Source organism: Pristis pectinata, chromosome 18 (genome assembly GCF_009764475.1).
Source record: "Pristis pectinata isolate sPriPec2 chromosome 18, sPriPec2.1.pri, whole genome shotgun sequence".
In the NCBI taxonomy this organism is placed as follows: domain Eukaryota; kingdom Metazoa; phylum Chordata; class Chondrichthyes; order Rhinopristiformes; family Pristidae; genus Pristis; species Pristis pectinata.
This window is the reverse complement of record NC_067422.1, coordinates 9,086,087-9,104,075: the sequence shown is the minus strand read 5'-3', so window position 1 is coordinate 9,104,075 and position 17,989 is coordinate 9,086,087. Positions and strand designations below refer to the sequence as shown.

The 17,989-nt window shown below is 40.5% G+C and overlaps 1 protein-coding gene across 5 annotated transcripts in view; it reads left to right on the top strand.

Moving 5' to 3' along the window:
• LOC127579946 (endonuclease V-like) overlaps nt 1–17,989 on the top strand; it is a 102,142-nt gene that overhangs the window by 26,454 nt on the left and 57,699 nt on the right. For all 5 annotated transcript variants that reach the window (XM_052033017.1, XM_052033016.1, XM_052033018.1 and 2 more), the window contains one exon: nt 1,833–1,961. In XM_052033017.1, the coding sequence (XP_051888977.1) occupies nt 1,833–1,961 (129 nt within the window). The remainder of the gene's footprint in view (nt 1–1,832; nt 1,962–17,989) is intronic.

Genomic DNA, 17,989 nt, shown 5'->3' with positions numbered 1-17,989 from the left:
AAATGACAGGGCCGTGGGGAGTGTTGTTGAACAGAGAGGCCTAGGGGTACTGGTAGTGTTTTCCTAAAAGTGGCGACACAGTTAGACAAGGTAATGAAGAAGGCATATGGCACGCTGCATCAGATGGGGCATTGAGCACAAGAACTGGGATGTCATATTACAGCTGTGCAAGACGTTGATAAGACCAGATGGGGAATATTGTGGTCACCGTACTGTAGGAAGGATGTGATTAAGCTTGAGGGGGTGAAGAAAAGATTCACAAGGATGTTTCCGGAATTGGAGGGCTTGAGTCAGAAAGAGAGACTGGATAGGCTGTGACTGTTTTCCATGGAGCAAAGGAGGCTGAAGGCTGACTTTCTGGAGGTTTATAAAATCATGAGGAGCAGAGGTAAGGTGGATCTTGCCCAGGATAAGGGAGTCTAAAACTAGAGGGCATAGGTTTAAGGTGAGAGGGAAAAGACTTAAAGGGCACCTGAGGGGCAAATTTTCCACACAGAGGGTGGTGCATATATGGAATGAGCTGCCAAAGGAAGTGGTACAGGCGGGTACAATTACAACATTTAAAAGACATTTGGACAGTTTCATGGGTAGGAAAGGTTTAGAGGGATATGGGCCAAATGCAGGCAAAATGGGACTAGCTGCGAAGGCACCTTGGTCAGCATGGATGAGTTGGCTGAAGGGCCTGTTTCTGTGCTGTATAAAATATCTTTATTAGTCACATGTACATCGAAACACACAGTGAAATGCAGCTTCTGCGTAGAGTGTTCTGGGGGCAGCCCGCAAGTGTCACCACGCTTCCGGCGCCAACATAGCACGCCCACAACTTCCTAACCCATATATCTTTGGAATGTGGGAAGAAACCGGAGCACCCGGAGGAAACCCACGCAGACACAGGGAGAACGTACAAACTCCTTACAGACAGTGGCCACAATTGAACCCAGGTCGCTGACACTGTAATAGTGTTACGCTAACCGCTACACTACTGTGCCATAGTCATAACTCTATGACTATGACTCTCTGTGCTGTAAACATACTCTTCTACAATTCCTGAATAACTAGAAATCACTGATAGGATCCTTGCTTGTTTTATAATTCTCTCACATATTCCACTGTAACTAAAGTACTGTGCTGCACTGGTCCTTCAGACCATATCACCCTGTTAATGGAAGGGTTAAGAAACTGCTGCTATGATAGATGGTCTACTCTTACCCCAGAGTCAATTGTACTGGCAGGCTGGGCCATGAGAAAAGTTAAGTATTATTTCTCCTTTAATGGTTGATGACAGAGAAATATTCACCTCAGTATCTCACCTCACCTCACCTTCCCTCCAGAGGAAGAGAAAACATATTTTAAAATTATTTTAATAGATGATAAGTTGTTATTCCTAGAATTTGAACTTGGAGTAGAAAAGTAAGATCAACATTTATAAAAAGCACCAGTAAAAAGTTTAATCAGATGAGCAGTATGAAACTACAGGACTCAGATCAACATCACAAGTTTGGTTCTGTTGGTGTGGCTTCCACATTTGCCTCCCACATTGAATTACATTGACCAGCAATCAAACAATCCTTTGAGTGCAGTAATATGCAGCACTGGTAACCTGTAAATCAGTGCTAATGAGTACCATAGAGCAAGTGTCAAGTAAATATGAATCTGTGATGAATGGCTGAGATATTTTTCAAGGAGAAAGTAGGGCATGCGTGATGCACATTTCTGGATTCATTTGTGAGCAAATGATCAATGATACAGAATGTATGGAGTAGAAACTTAAGTGTTTAATTCAGATAATGGGTCTGCTCTAACATATATATGTCTTTATTTACCTGTGGCAGGCTCTTAAAAGCTGTGAGAAAAGCACTAAGCCAATTTATGTATCTGTGGGCCACAGGATTAGTCTGGACACTGCCACACGCCTGACTCATTCCTGCTGTAAATACAGAGTCCCAGAACCAATTAGGCAGGTACGTTTCAATGCTTGGTTTGCACATCGCGGAGTTATCCAGTAATTACAAAGATTATGTGTTGCAAATTTCACTGTGCACCTTTTGACCTCACTGGATGCTATTTTCACTTCATTGTGGCATCCAGTGTGCTGGAATTTGTCTTGTTGGTGCAGGCGTTAGAATGCACTCTCATAAACCTCACCAGATGTTTGCAGATTGTGAGGAAATTTGGCATGCAAAGCTGATTTGAGACCAGAGCTGCTACTTTAGATCTCAGTCAGTCCAGCCAACACACTCTCTTCGTCACACGGTGCTGAACCTTTGGCATTGTTTGACAGCTACTGTCAGGGTAGTTGCTGATTGTTTTCCACTGGCTGTTGCTTCAATTTTACTAGTGCTTTGTGTCTTCTAGAATTCTTTAACTTTACAACAGTCTATGAGGAGTAACAGGATAGGTTGTTAAAAGAGGGAAGAGGGCAAGAAGGTCTCTCAGTAAGGGACCACGTCAATCTGTGTAAAAATTCTTCTACTCGAAGCCTCAGCAAGAAACAGTATGTGAGCTATCGGCATTTCAACTAAGGTGCTGTCACTGAAACCACTTCCAGAGATTCCTCAAATCCACTGGCAGATAAATCAACAAACGACATTGAGAACATCCTCTCTCAGGCTGACGTTCCCAGCATTGAGGCTCTAATCATCGCATCTTCTGCCTGTTGGACCCACAAAGCCCTGCCCCTTTAAGTGATACGGTGCTGCTTTTGAACAGTGCAGACCAGTTTTAAGTAGGGCAAGCTAGTCATAATATTAGACCTCCTGCTGATGTGTGCAGCAGCTGAACAGCATGGTCAGCACTGGTTACACGATGAAATCATGTTAATTAGCAGGCAACACAAAATTAGCATGCTGCCTACATCAGAAGCAAATGGAAGTGTAAGATTCCAAAATTAGGCTTTCAATATAAGGATCTAAATTTTCTTTCCAGCACAAGTGTATAAAAATAAAGAAATCAATCATGTTGCCTTTGAAATTATGCCATGGTATCATGCAATAGAAATGTTAAAATGTATACATTTGAAATTCCACTCTCCCTCATTTTATAAGATTCATTAACTTATTTAGTTTAAAAGAGATAATATCTCCACTGTGAAGAGAAATGAATTTCAAATGTGTACATTAAAGATTTGCAGAGTGTCATGTGAAAATTGAACTGATTGTATTCAGCATTTCCCAGGCCCAGAAATTCTTTCTTCAAGCCAAACATCAGTAACTGCGGGTCACACACTTACAACTACTTAATTTCTACACAGTACCCTTCCATTGGCAATATTACTGCACTATATAAGATGAATGGAAATGCATTAGCAAAGAGGCTAAAACCATGATTGAATAACACAAGCAATTTTCTTATAAAAAGTATTGAGGAATGAACTATAGTCAGTAATTCCATTCCAAGATTCAGAAGGTGGTTTGAATTACCTTGTGCTTTTCTCATTTTACTTGCACATAGCTGAATCTCATTACAGCATGGGTTTCCAGCTTTTATGATTAAGTCACATGTCAATGCTTGGTTTGCTATTTTACTGAATACGAGTAATATTTCTGAGTCCTCATCTTTAAACAATAAGTGAGTCAATGGGTATGAAGAGAGAGAGGGAAATCGCTATTAGATCAGGATTGGCCCAGCCATGATCTGAGTCAGTGGTGGAGCAGTCTCGAGGGGCTAATTGGCTTCCTTCTGCTCCGATTTCTTATGAATCCTATGAACATTTTAGCGTTTCAAAGTTTTATATGATTTATATACACCTAGTTTAAATATGTTTCTTTTATTCAGAACTCACTGAACTAAGACTCAATGGCAAGTTTTATATATATTTGTAACACCATTTTACATTATTTACATGAATTATTGTTTTTAGATCTTGATTACCTTAATTCACAGAGAATAGAAAAAAAAACTTGGTGCAGCTATACATTTTTTAAAGACCACATAACATTTCTGACAGGAAACCTCTATCCAAATCAGTGTTTATTGTACCCCTTACTATTTGTACCCAATTCAGATTTTACATACATGTTGTATTTGCACTAGAAGCAGCAGAAACATAACCAAAAAACGTGGCCTGGTTGATGGTGGTACCAAACGGTGAATGATGATAATACTGAACAGTGGAAAGAAAGTGTTCCAAAATCTATAGTATGAGCAGAAGCTAATGGGTCAGACTCCTTTCTGACCCATTATACAAGAAGCCCAGCAGGTGATGAAACATTTCTAGATCTACTAATGGGGAATGAATCATTGCAGGGATTAAGTGCAAGACACCACAAGGAGTGTTGATCACTTTACAGTGTTTTAAATAATGGTTGACAGAGATATACTATTACAAAGACCAAAATAATCAGCTAGGTAAAATCCATCATATGAAAATGAACTTGTGATTATTGAAGGTAAATTGGGAAAACATATTGAGAGGTAGAAAAGTAAACCAATATTGAAAGGCAAGTCAATAGAATCCAGGAGAAATCTTTGAGAACAAGCTGCCCAATTATGTAATGCCACAGATAAATAAACAAATGATAATACTTCTGAATCTAAAGAAAAGGGTGTGTAAGCAACATGTAGAATGAGAAGGTGGCAAAAGAAAGTGCAGATACATTGAGTTAGTGCAGAGTGCATTGAGGTAGTACAAGGTAAAAACAATAACAGTACAGAATAAAGTGTCACAGCTACAGGAAAGTGCATTGCAGGTAGACAATAAGGTGCAAGGTCACAGCAAGGTAGATTGTGAGGTCAAGAGTCCATCTCAAAGTATAAGGGAACCATTCAATAGTCTTATCACAGTGGGATAGAAGCTGTCCTTGAGCCTGGTGGCATGTGCACTCAGGCTCCTATATCCGCTGCCTGATGGGAGAGGAGAGAAGAGAGGATGACCCGGGTGGGTGGCTAGAGAGCATGCAATTAAGGTGTAAGGGGATAAGTTCAAAGGAGATGTGCGGGGCAACTTTTTTTACACAGAGAGTAGTGGGTGCCTGGAATGTACTGCCAGGGGTGGTGGTGGAGGCAAGTACGTTCTCTCTTCTCTCCTCTTCCATCAGGCAGAAGATACAGCAGCCTGAGGGCATGTACCACCGGGCTCAAGGACAGCTTCTATCCCACTGTGATAAGACTATTGAATGGTTCCCTTACACGATGAGATGGACTCTGACCTCACAATCTACCTTGCTGTGACTTGCACCTTATTGCACTGCACTTTCTCTGTAGCTGTGACACTTTACTCTGTACTGTTATTGTTTTTACCTGTACTACATCAGTGCACTCTGTACTAACTCAATGTAACTGCACTGTGTAATGAATTGACCTGTACGATCATTATGCAAGACAAGTTTTTCACTGTACCTTGGTACAAGTGACAATAATAAACCAATACCAATACAATAGAGGTGTTGAAGAGGTTCTTAGATTGGCACATGAATATGCAGAGAATGGAGGGATATGGATTTGTGTAGGCAGAAGGGACTGGTTTAGTAGGCTTTTAATTATTAGTTTAATCCGTTCGGCACAACATGGTGGGCCAAAGGGCCTGTTCCTGTGTTGTGCTGTTCTGTGTTCTATTCCATTCCCTGCAGAAAGAAATGCCACCACGTCCCACATTGTGTTTTCAGAGATGCTACTTAGGAAGAGGGTTGACAAGTTGCCCATTTCATTGCTTAGCTCGAATATATTTCCTTTGTGTTTCTTTTGCGACGGCGGGTGCTCCAGCCTGGGCTGAAAGCAAAACCTGTTTTCCATGCAAGTTCAGCAGCTGCCATTGCATAATGATCTTTGTTTTAGGAGCTAAACGGGCAATCCGTTTCCATTGGTGATGGTGCGTAGCATTAAGTTACAGCCTGGTGTCCCTTTGTGTGCTGATATTTAGTAATTGAGTAATAAATTATCGTTGGACAACCTACCGCTGCTCTCTTTTAATCATTTCTCATTTTATCTGCATTTATTTTCTGGAATACATTGAGAGAAAAAAAATGACCAATCAGAAATAGCCTTTAGCAGTGTGGGCCTCTGTCATGTTAGAACTATGTTTTAGACACAAGAGACTGCAGGTGCTGGAATCTAGAGCAACACACAAGATACTGGAGGAACTCAGCGGGTCAGGCAGCATCTGTGGAGGGAAATGGACAGTCGACATTTCTGTTCAAGACCTGGTCCATAGTTGTATGTAAAGCTAGAGAGAGGGGCTAACAGACGCAATGAACACGAAATGCTGGAGGAACTCAGCAGGTCGGGCAGCATCTACGGAGGGAAATGAACAGTCGACGTTTCAGGCCGAGACCCTTCATCAGTCCTGATGCTGCCTGACTGCTGAGTTCCTCCAGCATTTTTTTTAAATTTTTTATAATTTTATTTACAGCATAGTAACAGGCCTTTCCGGCCCAATGAGTCCACGCCGCCCATTTTAAACCCAATTTACCCACCCGTACGTCTTTGCAATGTGGGAGGAAACCGGAGCACACGGAGGAAACCCACGCAGACACGGGAGCACGTACAAACTCCTTACAGACAGTGACAGGAATCGAACCCCGATCGCTGGCGCTGTAATAGCGTCGCGCTAACCGCTACGCTACCGTGCAGGTAGCTCCAGATTTCCAGCATCTGCAGTCTTTCTTGGGGCTCACAGAAGTATTTTCCTGTTGTCCTTCCTGCTGTTATGCCCCTGTTAAGGATTATTCTGGAGCTATGAAATTATGGATAGCATAATTATGGATTAATTAAACTGAGAACCAGTCTTCAGGAACCTGTTCACAATTTAACTTCAGCTGATACTTAGAGGCCATTGAAGCCAGTCACTGAGTGTGGACATTCTGATTCTGTCCCATTGACTGCGCAGGAGCAGACAATAGCTGAATGTTCATGTTTCGTTGATGCTCATTGAGAACTTCAGGATGAGATCAGGGAAGGTGTTAAATGGCCACCTTCTGCATTAACACATTGTTAAAGACATATCCTGCCGCCTAATGAACAGTTCAGGACAGGTCTGTTTTGTCACTTAATATTCTGGCTTGTTGTATATTCAGAGAGCCATTCGTCAACATTGTAACAACAGAGGAATATTTTGGGTGTCCGGAGTTTGTGCTCAAAAGCTTTCGGACCCACCACCAGCATTTGAATATTCAAAGGGGTTCTGCTGGTTGGGATGGACTCCCATTGTAAATATGTAATTCTGCACAGTTACCTGTCTACATTCAAAATGTTAAAGTTAAGTTGGTGATTATAGCCATTGAAACTGTAATTAATCAGTTATTGTTGTCTTTGTGTTTAAAAAGTATAAAACATTATGTGAGGATAGGAGAACTGGATTCTCTCCAGAAGACCTGCTGTGTTGAATAAAGACTTTTATATCACCAGCTTTTTGGCTCTCTGGTGACCCAGTTCACAGCCATAACAGTCCCTTCCTGATGCTCCCAGTCCAGATGAAGGGCCTCGACCCGAAATGTCAGCTGTCCATTTCTCTCTACAGATGCTGCCTGGCCCACTGAGTTCCTCCAGCATCTTATTTAGAACTACATTCATTGTGGTCATTACCAAAAGATATTTCTGAAAATAAACCAATTATACTCAGTGAGGGCTGCACAATGAACAAGTGACAGAAATTTAGGAAGATGTACATAACCTGCAATAAGTTATTGTACAGTTGTCGTGAGAAACAGTTTTTGTTTTAATGAGTTCTAGAGAAAAAAATTAAGTGGACGAAACACTAGATTCAGAACAAATGAACTGGAATAAACATTGGAATGGAATTAGAATTGGTTTTTACTGACACTTTTACCAAGGTATAGTGAAAAACTTGTCTTGCATACCATTCATATAGATCAATTCATTACACAGTGCATTGAGGTAGTACAAAGTAAAACAATAACAGAATGCAGAATAAATTGTAATAGCTACAGAGAAAGTGCAATGCAGGTAGACAATAAGGTGCAAGGTCAAACAAGGTGGATTGTGAGGTCAAGAGTCCATCTTATTGTACTAGGGAACTGTTCAGTAGTCTTATAACAGCAGGATAGAAGCTATCCTTTCAGGCTTTGTATCTTCTGCCCGATGGGAGAGGGGAGAAGAGAGAATGTCTGGGCTGGGTGGGGTCTTTGATTATGTTGGCTGCTTTACCTAGGCAGCAAGAAGTATAGACAGAGTCCATGGAGGGAAGGCTGGTTTCCGTAATGTGCTGAGCTGTGATGCATCCAGATAGAAACATGAGAGTGAGATTACTTACTAAATGTATACAAACCCTAAAACTTACATACATTTGGGAGAAAAAGTAAGAGCCTTAGCCCACTCATAAAGGTGTTTGAGCTAAAGCCTGGCATTGGAAGTGAGAACTGCTATTTAAATGCCACGGTGGTGTCAGAGAGATGTAAAAGCTAATGGAAAGTACATTATATTCTGCTGTGATAGTTAAATGGCAACACTCCCTCCCAACTTCAGTCCAATTTAAATTTTGCACAGCCAACTGTGTAGGTATCTAGCAAGAAGATTTAAAATCAGCAGGAGTCATGAAAGAATGTCATTTAATCGTTGGAGCACTAGAGTGGGAAACATGTTACTGTTAGCTATCATTCCCTTTCTCCGCTAAAGGTTAAACTGCAAATCTTGCTGTGCTGTGTTTCAAGAGGACTAGAATATAACAGCAAGGATGTACTGTTGAGACTTTATAAGGCATTGGTCAGACTGCATTTGGAATATTGTGAGCAATTTTGGGCCCTGTATCTAAGGAAGGATGTGCTGACCCTGGAGAGGGTCCAGAAGAGGTTCACAAGAATGATCCCAGGAATGAAAGGCTTAACGTATGAGGAACGTTTTATGTCTCTGGGCCTGTACTCGACAGAGTTCAGAAAGATGAGGGGAGAATATCATTGAAACCTACCGGATACTGAAAGGCCTGGATAATGGAGAGGATGTTTCCATCAGTAGGAGAGTCTAGGTTCGAAGGGCACAGCCTCGGAATAAAGGGAGGTCCCTTTAAAACTGAGATAAGGAGGAATTTCTTCAGCCAGAGGGTGGTGAATCTGTGGAATCTGTTGCCACAGACAGCTGTGGAGGCCAAGTCATTGGGTGTATTTAAGGCAGAGATTCATAGGTTCTTGATTGGTAAGGGGGTTAAAGGTTACGGGAAGAAGGCAGGATGAAAAAATCAGCCATGGTTGAATGGCGGAGCAGACTCAATAAGCTGAGTGGCCTAATTCTGCTCCTATATCTCATGGTCTTATGGTCTTAAATTCTGCAGGTGCATTTTTTTTCTTTGCAACTTGCGGTTCCTTCCAATAGAGTTTAAGCAGAAGAATTAAAGACAAGTATGCACATGAAAATAAAAGAATGGAATATTATTCTGATTGGATTAGACAAGGGGGCTGTGAGGAAGGGGAAGAATGAAATCTGTGTGGGGCATTAGCCCTGGCATGTATAGTTAGGCAGATTGACCTGTTTTGGTACTGCAGGTTGGTATTGGTATTGGTTTATTATTGTCCCTTGTACCGAGGTACAGTGAAAAACTTGTCTTGCATACAGTTCGTACAGATCAATTCATTACACAATGCATTGAGGTTGTACAGGGTAAAAACTATAACAATACAGAGTAAAGTGTCACAGCTACAGGGAAGTGCATTGCAGGTAGATAATAAGGTGCAAGGTCAAACAAGGTGGATTGTAGATTCCAGTAGTTCTATGTAAAGCTAGAGTGAGGGGCTCACAGAAGCATTTTCCTGTTGTCCTTCCTGCTGTTGTGCCCCCTCCTGATGCTCCCAGCAGGGTTGTGATGACTTCAGATCAGCAGTGGGAAGTGAAGCCTGAAGTTGGTGGATACTCGGCTATTTTAATAGCGCAGTAGCAGAAGAACAAATCTCAATATCTGGCAGCAAAGGAGGAGGGAATGTACCGGGCTGAAATGAAGAGCAACAAGAAACTGTGTTCGTGTCTGCCAGCCACAGGGTTAAAATGGTGGAAGTCAAAGGTTTGTATTGGAGTAGATTAATCAGAAGGGCAAACATTCTGATTGATTAAACTGGGCGCTGTAGGCAATTCTTCTTCCTGTGGAGAACACCTTGTGCACCTTTTCTTTAACTAGTTATATGGAAGTGCTGAGCTGATATGGATATAATCAGACTGGAGAGATGCCAGCCTGTCTAAATCACCCCTGTGAGTGAGTACAGATTTTGGTTTAAAATGGCTAGAATTATCGTTTAGGATCTGTTTAACTGGGTGAAGTTCAGCACTCTCAAGTGCAGGCCAAAGTCCAGTCTTCTGCTCGGCTCAGCACTGCTTTCAGGGTCAAGAGTGCTGTGCCAGTGGAGTCCAATGCATTTTTATCCAACACAAAGAGTCCAGTGGGACAGCACAGGATTCCTCCGATTGCCCAGCACTTACGCAAAGCCTGCACCAGGTTAATCGTGTTCAAGTCCAGCAGGCCATTGATTTCAATGGAAAGAAAGAGCTGTGGAGAGAAAAGGGAACACAATGATTTGATTGACTCATTTGATTAAAAAAAATACTCATTTTTAATTATGTTGTAGTGCTTTTAAGGTTATTTTTAAATCACTAGTTTTAACTTATTTGATTACCTGCACTACACTTTCTCTATAGTTGCAACACTATATTCTGCATTCCGTTTTCTTTTTACTACCTCAGTGGACTTATATATGACATGATCTGTCTGGATGGCATGCAAACAAGTTTTTCACTGTATCTTGGTACATCTGACAATAATAAACCAATAATAATAATCGTAAACTTTTTTTTAATAGTGCCAGTCCATTTCTGAATGCTTGTGAAGGTCAAAGGCATTCAGTTTGACAGCTTTGACAGCCAGTAAGACTGGAGGGAGAAGCTCACTGGCCATCAAAGCAATCCAGGAGCAGTGTCCTCCATTTTCAGCCGGAAATGTTGCCTGTTCGTTTCCCTCCATGGATTCTGCCTGACCTGCTGAGTTCCTCTAGTATTTTGTGTGTGTTGCTCCATTTACGCCACACTAGGTCTCTCCAGTCAGCTGGATTCTCAGTGGAGGACAGCATCCGGAGGCAATTCCTGAAGCAGGGATCAGCGAGTCCCACACAGCAAGGCAACATATTTCTAGCATAATAACAGTGAGTTCCCAGCACAAGGTATAACTATATAAAAAAATTTTCACATTGCTAAAACTAGTTTGAATCTCATGGAATTCAGCTCCCTTAGGGCTATTCTAAAGAAAATATAAGAACTGGTACAAACTCCTACTGTTCTGTATAATTAGACCATGTTAATTCAGGAATCTATCCCTGCAGTAACACGATGTATGTTTCTGTCCAATACCTATTTTGATATTCTGTCTGTACAATATTCACAGCTACGTTTAGTCCTAACTTCAAACAACTTCCATTAATACACTGAACACTTTGATACCAACTCCCATCTGAAATTGATTTTCATTTTTTTGTCTATACATCGAAAAGATGTTTTCAAATTGGACATCTTCCAGTTCCTGGCTGCAATCATAAACCACCCTGCAAAGATCATTAGCAGCTCATAGGCACCGTGATAATGATGTCAGGATCTTGGCTGCTATTGGACATAGTAAATTATAAATGTCAATGTAGGTGGTGTAATCATTAGAATTCATAAAAGTTACTTATTTTATTTGTAATTGAGCAGAAAGTGTAGGTGACTACTGTGTTTAAATACTGCTTTCCTACATTCTAATGAGAAAACAAACATCACTTAAAACCCAGAGGTACTAAGTTCTCATGTATTACCACAGTTAAAGTTGACTTCTTTAAATTATTAGGAATGTAATGAAAAATATGAAGGTTTATACTTCAAGAATTGATGTTTCATTCATGGAGAGCTCTGATATTTCCCCTCAGTGTGAATCTGGAGATGGTGCCAAAGTAAGATGAGGGCCAAAACGGAAAAAAAAAGCAGAGTGTTGCTTCATTACTGCTCCACAGTAGCTCAGGAGTGAAAAACAGGGTATTTTATATTGCTTGGAAAGGCTTCAGACTAAAACTGGACTTCCTCAGCAGTGATGCCTTCATTCACCTAAGACCTAAACGATACCTTTCTGATCTGTGTTGTAAGATATCCATCCTCACTGTGATTCGAGAGCATAATGTATTTTCTGACTTAACGTGGATGTTTTAGACTAAAAATATGTGAAATCATTTAGGAAAAAATTGCAGATTTGGGTAGAAAAAAACATGAATTTCCATTTGATGTTTCAGAAAATTTCTCACTATCACTGAATATTTCAAACATTTGCCTAAATATTATTTAAATGTGTGAAGAATTGATCACTTTTTTATTTGTGAGCTGTGGGCCTGTTTCCATGCTGTATAACTCTATGACAGGTTGGAAGTCTATCAGAATTTAAAGATTCACTGTTCTCTTCACCTTCACTTCTCTGGTGGACCAGATTACTTATCCCAATAGATTTCAATGGATGAAAAATCAGTGGGTTCAATAATATGAGTACCGATAATTACTCCTGTTGTGTTTCAGGCAAGAGATGGAATTGTACTGGCTTGCTCTAGCTATTCAAATTCTCAAAATTTAGTGATAATAAATATGTCTTGGAGTTTCACTGAAAATAACTACAAGGATATGAATTGTAAAGTATAGAAATTGTGAAGTATTTCTAGAGGAATAGATTTTAAAAGTACAAATGTTATTCTGAACTTAAATTGAGCCTTGGTTAGATCACACAGGAGTACTATGTACATTCTTGTTAACAATATTTTTAAAAGAGTGCAGAGAAGATACACAAAGATGATGCGAGGTTACACAAATTAGGAAAGGATGTCCAAACTGGGCTTCTTCTCTTGTGAGGGTAAATTGGTTTATTATTGTCACATGTACCAAGGTCCAGTGAAAAACTTGTTTTGCATGCCATCCAGATCATTTCATTACAACGGTGCATTGAGGTAGTACAAGGGAAAACAATAACAGAATGCTGAATAAAGTGTTATAGTTATGGAGAAAGTGCAGTGCAGGTAGACAATAAGGTGCAAGGCCATAACGAGGTAGATTGTGAGATCAAGAGTCCATCTTATCATACTAGGGAACTGTGAAATTGTCTTACTACGGCGGGATAGAAGCTGTCCTTGAGCCTGATGCTACGTGCTTTCAGGCTTTTGTATCTTCTGCCCGATGGGAGAGGGAAGAAGAGAGAATGTCCAGGGTAGGTGGGGTCTTTGATTATGTTGGCTGCTTTACTGAGGCAGCAAGAAGTCCACGGAGGGATGTCCACAACTCTCTGCAGATAACTGCTCTGCCTGTGACCACAAGAACCTGTGACTATTTTCAAAATAATGAAAGATTTAGATGGAGTGGATACAAAAAGAATGTTTTCACTTGTGAGGAAGAACATAGCTGGAGACCATGAATATAAGACAGTCACCAAAGAAATCTAATAGAGACATCAAAAGAAATCTCTTCACCCAAGGGCGGCGGGAATGTGGAACTTGCTACTGCAAGAAGTGGTAGATACAAATATTGTAGATGCGCTAAGGGAAGGCATATGAGGGAGAAGGAAGTAGAAGGTTATGCTGATAGATTTGGTAAAGGAAAGAGATTTGAGTGCAGCAGAATTCCCAGCATGGACAAGTTGGGCCAAACAGCCTGTTTCTGTGCTATATACCTTGTATAATTTGTGCTTTCCTCTTCCATACTATTTTTGTAATACAGAGTAGTATTTAAATGCATAAAAACTGCATTGAAACGTAATATTAATACAATGAATTTACTACATTTTTTTGATGTATAATAATATCATTTGTATCCTAATCACACCTGGGATTATAACGTTCTTGGTATAAATTGCATATATTACATTTTCTGACAGAACTGTAATAATGCAGCAATTTACTATGACTGTGCTGTACATTCCAAACCACTGTTGAATTTGACTGCCTTAAAAGCAACCATATTATTCAGAGAAATGATTACTAATCCTTAAGACGTATGCGCTTTTGGGTTCAACCCAACTCCTGTGAGGCCATCTGGAAAAACTGGTTTTAGCTGGTCCAACATTGTAAAATCGGGAGGAAGGTTGTGTTTACACAAAATCAGAACATTCAGGTTTGACATTTTTACTAATGTTGTAATTTAGTGATATTTTAAACCACAAATTTGTGTAACTTCATCCTTGACCCGGATTGTCAGGTCCAGACCTGTGCCTCCCACGTTTCATATAAAATAAAAGCATCTTTTTCATCTTTCTGGATCTTACTGTCTCACTGAATAGTAATCATGACTGACAGTAATCATGCAGAAGGCTGCACAACTGCATTGTCACCATAGGGTTCATTGTGGATGTAATGTGGGGAAAATGGCTTCAGGCAGGCATTGGCAACAGGATAAGCTATGGTATGACTTAATTCAATAACTTTGTCTCGGGGTTACTCAACAAAGCCTTGAAGTCAGTAAAATACACCGGTGCTCTTTCCCATCCCTGCCAGTAGTCTATGCAATTGGCTCGGCAATTAGTATGTAAGATAAGAAAGACTTGCATTTATGAATCATCTCCCATGCTCTCAGGATGTTGGTATAGTCGATATTTTAAAGAATCAATCAGAATCAGGTTTATTATCGCTGACATATGTCATGAAATTTGTTGTTTTGCAGCAGCAGTACAGTGCAAGACATAAAAAAACATAAATTTTACAAAAATAAGTAAATAGTGCAAAAGAGGAATAACGAGGTAGTGTTCATGGGTTCATGGACCATTCAGAAATCTGATGGCGGAGGGGAAGAAGCTGTTCCTAAAACACTGAGTGTGGGTCTTCAGGCTCCTGTACCTCCTCCCCGACAATAGTAGTGAGAAGAGGGCATGTCCAGGATAGTGAGGGTTCTTAATGATGGATGCCACCTTCTTGAGGCACCACCTCTTGAAGATGCCCTCGATGGCAGGGAGGGTTGTGCCCATGATGGAGCTGGCTGAGTCTACAACCCTCTGCAGCCTCTTTCGTGGGAGCTGTGCATTGGAGCCTCCACACCAGGCCTGAGATGCAACCAGTCAGAATGCTCTCCCCCATTCTTTAGTTACTACAGTAATTGCTACAGTTTAGTTACTCCAGTAATATAGGAAAGTTGGCAACCAATCTGAGCCAGCATTCATTCCATCCAGCTGCTGTGCACGTATAAATGTTCTAAAGATGGAGGGCTCTTTCTTCTGAGAGTCTTAATTTGCTTCTTTTGTTTGTTGTTTGTCATTTGGTTGAAAGGAAGAGCTGCATGCAATGAAGGTGGAGTGATCCATTAGCAGTCCTCTTGGGATACAGACCAAACAGCTTTGATGTCTGTACAGGTCATGAGTTGACTAATATGGATACATTTAAGGCCATCAGATTCAGCAGTGGCTTGGACTATTTTGTGGAGTCCTGTTAAATTGCTCCTTTATTCCATCGCAAACTGTCCCTGGCAACCAAAGTTTCAAGATCATAATTAGACAGAAACTTTGTCAACACCGAATTGAGGGTAAAAATGTTTGGATAAAAACATATGGTTTTGATTTAAAGTTAAATTGAGGATTATTGCAAAACCATACATCCATTATGCAGATACAATTCGTGAGGCAGGTCATTGTAGGAATTTCAAGTACACAGCTTACATTTTAAGCATCTCTGGAATTACAAATACACAGCTTACATTTTAAACATCTAAAGTTTTGATAAGGTTTATCAAAACCTTAATGGAACAAATTCCACTGAATGAACATTTAGATTTAGTCACTTGTTTATCAAGCTTCCGTTGGCTTCTAGAATGCATGTTAGAATATTCAGGTCTGTCATTTTAATGTTTAGTTCTGGATTCCATGCAGGTTGTAGGGAATACAGGTAGTTCTGCTATAACGAATGTTTCCGTAACATGAATTGAATATAACGCAATTGATGAATTAGGGAACATTATTGGTATTACATGGATGGAATTGGTTATAATGCAATTTCGATCAGGAACTGGAGGACCACTTAAGAGTTACTTTGGAAAAAGCTGTCTTGGGGGAAAAAAACTGCTTACATGTAACCACCCCGCAGCAATCAGACACTGTTGTCTCTTAGGAACACAGGCTGCCAGTTTCACCGCAGGAGGCCTTTGGAAATTGACAAACAATCGCTTCTATTGACACTTGTGCAAGGATATTTTATTAAACAATATAACATACAGACTTTAGTATTCTTAGCTTGCAGTAATAAAATAAACATATAGCTGTCAAAAACACCTTTATTTTTGAAGATCTTGCAGGAAAAATAACTACTCTCTAGCCCCAAACTTCCTTTTCCCCATTGACACAACTGTTCATATAATGCAATTTTCTATAACATGAGGTTTTTTAGGAACGCAACTGTTGCAGAACTATCTGTATTTGTCTGTTTCATTTTATTATTGAGAGACATGTCCAACAACCAATGATACAGATATGAAGGGCTTTTCAGGTGTAGGATTTATAGTGCACAGACCCAGCATACAGATTAACATAGAACCAATAAAAATTTGCAATGCAAAGGAACATCCATCATGTTCATGTTCACCAAAAACAGGAGCCACCCAGTCTAGTCACGTCCTAGTGTGATTTACCCAGGTTAGTTGCTGATTTCACCTTAACCTAGTGGTTAGATTCTGGGGTTTTCTGGACCATCTCTCTCCATACAGTAATTTAACATTTGAAAACTGTCATTCATGCACAACCCCCCACCTCCCCCTTGCCTAATCCCAATCCCACTCCACCTCCAGGGCTGGGGAAGTTTCTTTTTCTCTGTTTTTTAAGCATCACCTAAGAACTTTGAGTTAGTGGCTTCCCAGGTAGGAATTGAGCGCATTGAAATCACCCATTCAAAGCAGCAGCAGTCATATTGCCACAATTGACTGCAGTTGCTGGAAATCTGGAATAACACACAAACTGCTGGAGCAACTCAGCGGGTCAAGCAACATCTGTGGAGGGAAATGGACAGTCAGTGTTTCGGGTTGAGACGCTTCAGCAGTCCTGATGAAGAGTCTCAACCAGAAAGGTCAACTGTCCATTTCCCTCCACAGATGCTGCCTGACCTGCTGAGTTGCTCCAGCATTTTGTGTTTAGCAGCAGTCATGTCACTGGCCACAAGAGGGCAGTACAGCATTTTCTGCTGAACCATCAAGTTCTGTAAATATTTAATAACATAGTTAATCTCATAAAAATACTGCACATAAATCCAGAAGTGTATGATGACTCCAATTCCTTCTTCAAGACACAACTGATTTTAGTGCATTCAATAAAATAGATGTATCTTTTTGAATTAAGAAAACCAGGGACTTCGGACAAAATCAACTCATTAAAATTATATTCTCAACAATCTAAATGCTTTAAATTCAAGCATCAGTTACTACGGCTAGTCCTTGAATTTTCAAATTTGATAACCTTGCATTTTTCCATAAAGTGCTGCACAAATGTGTAAGGCAAGGAAACAGAAGTGTATCTGATGTAAAATGCATAACCTTGTGATGTATCACAGAAGTTTTGCTTTCATAGATTCCATTCTATTGTAGGTAAGCATTTGTGAAGCATACAGTTTATGTTCCTTAAAAGCCTACAACACAGGATTTAACTGCTGTCTGGTCAGGCAAAACTGTAAAGGTTCACAGTGAGACCCTGGAACACATGAACCACTTTTCTCAGGAGCCTCCTGTAGGCTGTCCAGCTAAGTCAGGCATCGACGATGAGCTTCATCACTACGTTCAGGGCACCAGACTAGCCTTTGATTGATTGAGGAAAAATGTATTTGAAGATCAAAGCTCAGACCTGGCACAAAACTCATGGTCGACCAGACAGCAATAATCCCTGTCCTCCTTTATGTTTCTGAAACCTGGGCTATCCACAGTAGGTAGCTCAAATCGCTGGGGAGATATTACCATTTCTACCTGTGCAAAAGCTGCACTGGAAGGATGTGCACCAGCATTAAGTCCCTAATGGTACTCAGTGGGCTACGTTGGGCAGGACATATCACTCACCTGCCTGACATCAGTCCATTAGTCTATTCTTGGCTCTGTCAGACGAACA